The 6,546-nt window shown below is 40.6% G+C and overlaps 4 protein-coding genes across 4 annotated transcripts; 3 read left to right on the top strand and 1 right to left on the bottom strand.

The window, feature by feature from the left end:
• Positions 1 to 351: 351 nt before the first annotated feature.
• LOC114841751 (putative gustatory receptor 2a) lies at positions 352 to 2,495 on the top strand. The gene is made up of 3 exons (XM_029126861.1): positions 352 to 1,290; positions 2,224 to 2,313; positions 2,403 to 2,495. Exons 1-3 carry the CDS (start codon positions 352 to 354, stop codon positions 2,493 to 2,495), a joined length of 1,122 nt encoding a protein of 373 aa, XP_028982694.1.
• Positions 2,496 to 3,381: 886 nt separating this feature from the next.
• On the top strand, positions 3,382 to 4,123 carry LOC107048953 (histone H1). The gene has a single exon (XM_015272424.2). It carries the CDS (start codon positions 3,427 to 3,429, stop codon positions 4,048 to 4,050), a length of 624 nt encoding a protein of 207 aa, XP_015127910.1. The 5' UTR covers positions 3,382 to 3,426; the 3' UTR covers positions 4,051 to 4,123.
• A 1,326-nt stretch (positions 4,124 to 5,449) lies between these two features.
• LOC107048956 (histone H4) lies at positions 5,450 to 5,761 on the bottom strand. Its single transcript, XM_029126850.1, has one exon. It carries the CDS (start codon positions 5,759 to 5,761, stop codon positions 5,450 to 5,452), a length of 312 nt encoding a protein of 103 aa, XP_028982683.1.
• A 243-nt stretch (positions 5,762 to 6,004) lies between these two features.
• Positions 6,005 to 6,523, top strand: LOC107048954 (histone H3). Its single transcript, XM_029126862.1, is given in 2 exon segments — positions 6,005 to 6,364; positions 6,367 to 6,523. Coding segments are annotated over 2 exon segments (459 nt in total). The 5' UTR covers positions 6,005 to 6,025; the 3' UTR covers positions 6,487 to 6,523.
• Positions 6,524 to 6,546: the final 23 nt, after the last annotated feature.

The following is a 6,546-nucleotide window of genomic DNA, read 5'->3' as shown; positions in this document are numbered from 1 at the left end:
TTCAAAAATGGGAATATGTGTAAAATGTAATAAAAAAGGAATATTCTCTAAACATTTTCCGGGAAAAAAAAATTCACTGCAACACTCACTCAAACACTTCATGACTACAAAGTAGAGTTAGCAAATGACCAAACAATAATCTACATAACATATGCAGCAATATTTTCAGTTTGCCAGAGAAGTGAGTTCAGTGGAGAGTTCCAAGAATTTTAAATAGTTATGAATTATTCATTGCCTTCGACCCATGCCCCAGTTTTAAGTTCCATCCACTCCGGGACTGATTTTTCGATTCAGTTCATGTTGCGAAGTGTCACGTGTCAAATGTCCTCTGCCAAGATGAAACATTAAAAAATGTCTCGATCTCCTCTCGTGTCGCTGAAAATCTTCCACGCAATCTTCTCCGCATTGGGTATGGCCCCCTGCGAACTCCAGATTTCAACTGCAAGATCATCTCAACCAACCCTCAAATTCATCAACTCCCGGACAGGTTGCATTTACAATTTTGTACTATTAATCTACATCGCCTTCACAGTCTGCTACTTAATACCGAATTACGTGACGGAAGGATTGGGTTCTCTGGAGGAAAAAATCGCCAAGAGTGCGTTAGCAACGATGGGAAACACCTCAGCATTCATAATCATCATTTATAACGCCATATACCAACGAGAATTCGTTAAAATCGGCAATCAATTGTGCAAATTCGATGCAAAAATCGATCTACCTTGGACTAACGAAACATTCCAGCAACTGATTAATGTCTCCTGGATTACACTTCTCTGGTTAGGGGTACTGATAACAGAAGGATTCAATGATTTCAATGTGTGGCATTTTCTGATTCACGTTCCAAACTCAATAGTCTGCTGTTGGCTCGTCCTGCAATACAGTCTAGCCGGAAAAGCTCTCCAAATGAGATTCCAAATCCTGAACAGATTATTCTCGGAGGTTGATGCTGCTGCAGGTCCGTTGGAGAGTCTCCGGAATCTAAGAGCGACAAGAAATTTTCTCTGGAAGACAACTCGGGGACTTTCAAAATTTTATTCACTGACCATTTTATTTGCCATTGGTAATCTCTGCTTTGATACCGTCATTGGTGTGTATTACTCCATCGCACAGGTACTCAATTCTTCCGGTACGAAAATTTCTATGGACGCGATCAACGGCTTCTTCTGGACCTGCGTCCAGATATGCCCGATCATCTACTTGAGCATTGCGATTAAGAGGCTTATGAAAGAAGTTTGTATCCTTTGTCAATCAGTAGGGATATTTCCTAGAATTTTTCTTTACGATGAGGTTATTAATAGTATATTTCGCGTCGAGTGCCACTGGGGTCGACGAGTGTGAGGTTGGCGCTCACACGAGTCACACGAGTGCCAATCAGACGAGTGGAAAACCCCTGTGGCACTAGGCGCGAACGATATTTTTCCGTAGTGACTTTCACTTCTGCCAGTTCGGGGAAGGGTCAGTACCAATCGCCGGACTGGAAAAAGTGAAGGTCAGCACGGAATGAATTCCGTACGCGCACGAAAAAATTTAATAGAAAAATCTAGCGAATTCGTTGCAGATTAATGAAACTCCATACATTATCTATCGTCTTTTTGCGACATTCGGGGACAATGAGGATGTTATCTCTTGGGTGAGTCTATCCAATGCTGTAAGGCAGCGGTTCGTGCATGAGAAAATTTGATAGAAACACCTAGCGAATTCTTTTGATAATTTTATTGGATTTCTATTGAATTCAGTAGCGAAGTGGTAAACCGGTTTAAGTCGATTATGGCTATTGACCAGTTTTTAGTGAATATCACGGAATCGAAGGGAGATAGCTAAATTTTTGTTAAAACCTTTTTTGTAGCACTCAATTTGTTCTTGGAAAAAGGTTATTACGAAAATTTCATTATCTTCTTTAAATTTGGAGATATTGTTCAAAAGTTACAATTACCGTTAAATTATTAAGTGGTCAATTCGTTAATATCAATTTTTAATTTTAATTATTGAAGTAATCATCAATTTAAGTATTCAGATTCCGAATTATATATTAATCAGTAATTTAATTGGGAAGATTGACGATTATTTGGATAATCGAAAATCCCTTATAAAAAATTTAGCATTATTTACTTGATCGAAAATTTACAGTTACATATTATTAAATATTTAATTCATCATCAATGCAGTAGCGAAGCGCCAAACCGGGTTGAGTAGAGTGTGACTATTGTCAACTTGTTACAGATCAACGAATTTTCCCTAGAATTGTTCCACAAACAAATACCCTTCACTGCCTATGGTTTTTTCTCGTTGGACTGCAGCTTACTCTTCTCGGTAAGGTTTATCGTGTAATTATGATGGATTATCGGAGGGATGGGTGTATACAATTGTTCTCACCCGAGATTCTTTCATTATTTTGACAGATAGTAAGTACATTAGTGACGTACGAAATCATCGCAGTTAAGTTCGATCCACCTGACACTGAAGACATCACTCCAACCTTCTCCGGTCATTAAGGCATGCACAAAAACATTGTAGAAGAAACGCTGGAAGCTCTATCGGTTAAATATTTTATAGAAAGAAAAGTGATGTCTAAAATTCTAAAATTCTAAAATTCTAAAATTCTAAAACTCTAAAATTCTAACGAGCAATCCAACAGCAGCAATCTCCAATAAGTCGCTGAAAATTTATATACGGAAATTTTTCGTAAGTGTCGATTTAAAAAATATACAAAAATCAAATGTCTAATTGATATACTCTCGTGTCTCTATGAAATAAACTAGTGTGTACATATTTTATCTTCTTATTTCATTCATTCAATCTGCAAAAAAACACTTCGCATCAAGCAAAAATTCACTAGAAATTCACTAATTTGCGTTTCCTCAGAGAAACATTTCTTCAATCGAAACTGCGAAGATGGCTCTCTTCGAATGTACGACCCTAGTAATGATTTCCCCGGAACTATCACCTCCATCAAGAACATTTCCCGAAACGCGAGGGTTCTTCCAATCGACAGAACTTGGCCCAATCCACCGACAATCAAAATTATGAAAATCCCCCAAAATTCTGATTTACACCGATGTTTAAACGCACCTCCGACTGCATCGATCGACATCACTGGTGCCAGTTCAATCAAATTATTCCGCTTTTCCCAAAGTCCAATAAAAATTTCCACTGCTGTTGAGCGAAGCAATACGATATTCTCCACTAATATCAAACGAAAACCCGTGACAAATCCCGTCAAAAGTATCAGGAACAACAGATAAATGTCAAGAATTAAATACGATAGAAACCACTGCCACATAAATTTACAGCGTCGGCTCCTCTGCGCCTGTCTCCATGGTCCGTGCTGGCATGTTGGGGTGAGGGTCGCGACGCCCCGCGTCCGCCAGTACGAGTTAATCGCTCTACAATATTCGAGAGTTATTCACGCCCAGAGAAACAAAAATGATGATAAAAACCGAGGAAGTGGATGCGACTCCTGAGGAATCAGTGTCCGAAGAGATCGAGAAGACCGAGCAAAACGACACAATCGAAAAACCGAGCAAAGCGACACAACCGAGACCGAAGCCAAATTACCCCAGAGTTTCTGAGATGGTGAATCTCGCGATCAAGGCACTCTGCGAGAAAAACGGCTCCTCACTTCAGGCTATAAAGAAGTACATGGTGGAGACATACAAAATTGACGTTGAGAAGCAGAATCCCTTCATCAAGAAGTACTTGAAGTCGGCGGTTGAGGCTGGATTTCTCATTCGAACGAAGGGAAGAGGAGCTGCCGGCTCATTCAAGATACCGCGCCACGAAATCGATCCACTGAAGGCGGTGGTTAAGCCGAAAGCTAAAGCGAGAAGAGCAACGGCTGCGAAGACTGCTACGAAGGGGAAGAAGACGAAAGCCTCTGCGGGGAAAGGTACTTCTCCGAGAAAAGTTGGAGGAAAGTCTGGTGGAAAGGAAAAAGCTGGAGAAGGATCTGCTCAGCCGAAGGGCGCGGCCAAGGGGGAGAAAACTGCTGGCGAAGCTAAGCCGCCAAGAGGGAAGAGAGGATCCGCTCCGAGAGCTCAGAATAAATGAGCAATGGACCATTAATTAATGGTGGCGATTGATAATCGTAATGCAACAAAACGGCCCTTTTCAGGGCCACCAATTTTTGCAGACGTAGTAATTTCCATGATTCGTGTACAGTCTGGTAAATTTTTGGAGGTTTCTAGGAAAAATCACGAGTGATTTTTTAACCTAAAAAACTTGATTCCTATACTTTTTTCGATGAAGCTATCGAGAAGTACTTGATAATTTTGAAGCTCGAGTGGTGTTCGGAAGAAATTTTTCCGTCCAAATTTCGGTCAAGAGAATTAGCACTATCAGGCAAAATTCAACTGTTAATTCCAACGAGAGCCTCAGTCAACCGGGAATCTTGTTTTTCATATAGGTATCAACATGCAAAACTACCAATGGAATTATCAAAAATTAGTTGAATATCCTGTTGACTTTATGAAATAACAGTTGAACTGTACAATTCTATTGGCTGAAATTTGAATGGAGAAAATTCTTACTGGAATTATATTGTAAAATTTATATTTAGCACGACTTTTTAGAAGTTCTTTGATAGCAACAGTTTGTTTTTCATGATTTTCTTGAGATCTCATTTGATTTTTGGAATTTCTCAAATTGTATTATGCCCTTTCGAATTGAAAATGAGAAAACAAAAAATTCTCAAATCAATGTTCAGGAATTGTTGCAGAAATTATTTGTGCAATTATAGAAGAAATAATTTCAGCAACAATAAGAGAAATTTCTCATTATAGAAGTTGTATAAAAAAATCAATATCGAATTATTGAATATATATAGATGTGCGAGTAGTAACTAGTTATTACTTTTAATCCGTTATTTCTCAAACCAGAAAGTAACGAGTATCGAAATGGCAAAGTATTTGTTATTTGTTAAAAATTTCTAACTCACCGGCCATCGGCATTAGGGGTGGCTGTCCACGTTCCTAGTCCATTCGGCATTTTGACGATTACACGGTGATACTCCAAAAGAACAGCATCACGTCACTTTCTTTTCCATATTGATTACCAGGGAATCACTCGTTTTTAAATAAATATTATATCGTTCAACCTAGTGGTACATTTCACTGAAAACTAATAATCAAAATGTAGATTCACAAAAATATGTTCAACCCTGCCAGTTCACCTCGTTTGATTCTTCTCGTTATTCAATTCTTTTTCAATTTCAATTATTAATAAAAAAAGTAGCGAGTATCGAGCAAAGAATACTTTCTCATATTATAACGACTACTTCCGGGACCAAAGTAACGAGATTGCACATCTCTATTGAGTAACATTATGCATTGCAACATAAAATTAATTACTAATTAGACAGCATGCGATTTGTTATAAACCAACGTTTAAATTTTTGGTGGCCCCGAAAAGGGCCGTTTGATGTTCAAGTAGTTCAATGAATAAACTGAGTTTAACCTCCAAATCCGTAGAGAGTACGTCCTTGACGTTTCAGTGCGTAGACCACATCCATAGCCGTAACAGTCTTCCTCTTGGCGTGTTCGGTGTAGGTAACTGCATCACGGATGACGTTCTCAAGGAATACCTTGAGTACACCGCGAGTCTCTTCGTAGATAAGACCGGAGATACGTTTGACACCACCTCGACGAGCGAGACGACGGATAGCTGGCTTGGTGATTCCCTGGATGTTATCACGAAGTACCTTGCGATGGCGTTTGGCTCCTCCTTTTCCCAATCCCTTTCCTCCTTTGCCGCGACCAGTCATTTTAACTTCAGTTCAAAGAACACGTCAAGACTTGATGAGCCAGCAAAAGCTTGTGATGCATTTTCGCCAAACGGTCGTGGTTTTATAGATATCGCGTCGCGCGTTCCCCCACCACTCGGAAGTACACCAATGGCGTTGCGTCAATAAGGTATCCCCACTTCACTCTACCAACCAATCACAACTAGGTGCAGTGTTATATATACCGGGTTCATAACTCCAAACTTCACTGTTTTGCTGCCACTTTTGAAGCAATTCTCTGACGCAATGGCTCGTACCAAGCAGACTGCTCGGAAATCCACCGGAGGAAAGGCTCCCAGGAAGCAATTGGCCACCAAGGCCGCTCGCAAGAGTGCGCCAGCAACTGGAGGAGTCAAGAAACCCCATCGCTACAGGCCAGGAACCGTAGCTCTTCGTGAGATCCGTCGTTACCAGAAGAGCACTGAGCTCCTCATCCGTAAACTCCCATTCCAACGACTTGTTCGTGAGATCGCCCAGGACTTCAAGACTGACTTGAGGTTCCAGAGTTCTGCTGTGATGGCTCTTCAAGAAGCCAGCGAGGCTTACCTCGTGGGTCTCNTGCTGTAATGGCTCTTCAAGAAGCCAGCGAGGCTTACCTCGTGGGTCTCTTCGAAGACACCAACCTCTGCGCCATCCACGCCAAGAGGGTGACCATCATGCCCAAGGACATCCAGCTGGCTCGTCGTATTCGTGGAGAGAGAGCTTAAGTTGTTTCAATTTAAACTAAAAATAATCGGCCCTTTTCAGGGCCACAATATTTGTCGAAC

Source organism: Diachasma alloeum, unplaced genomic scaffold (genome assembly GCF_001412515.2).
Source record: "Diachasma alloeum isolate Michigan unplaced genomic scaffold, Dall2.0 Dall_scaffold_00198, whole genome shotgun sequence".
Lineage (NCBI taxonomy): Eukaryota > Metazoa > Arthropoda > Insecta > Hymenoptera > Braconidae > Diachasma > Diachasma alloeum.
The sequence above is the reverse complement of the archived record's forward strand: the minus strand, read 5'-3'. Positions and strand labels throughout refer to the sequence as shown.

What these genes read in the sequence shown, in the direction of transcription:
- LOC114841751 (XM_029126861.1), top strand. Translation starts at nt 352, where the DNA reads ATGTCTCGATCTCCTCTCGTGTCGCTGAAAATCTTCCACGCAATCTTC. An exon ending in GAATTTTTCTTTACGATGAG is followed by an intron (nt 1,291 to 2,223) that starts GTTATTAATAGT and finishes AACTTGTTACAG; the next exon opens with ATCAACGAATTTTCCCTAGA. An exon ending in ACTGCAGCTTACTCTTCTCG is followed by an intron (nt 2,314 to 2,402) that starts GTAAGGTTTATC and finishes TTATTTTGACAG; the next exon opens with ATAGTAAGTACATTAGTGAC.
- LOC107048953 (XM_015272424.2), top strand. Translation starts at nt 3,427, where the DNA reads ATGATGATAAAAACCGAGGAAGTGGATGCGACTCCTGAGGAATCAGTG.
- LOC107048956 (XM_029126850.1), bottom strand. Translation starts at nt 5,761, where the DNA reads ATGACTGGTCGCGGCAAAGGAGGAAAGGGATTGGGAAAAGGAGGAGCC.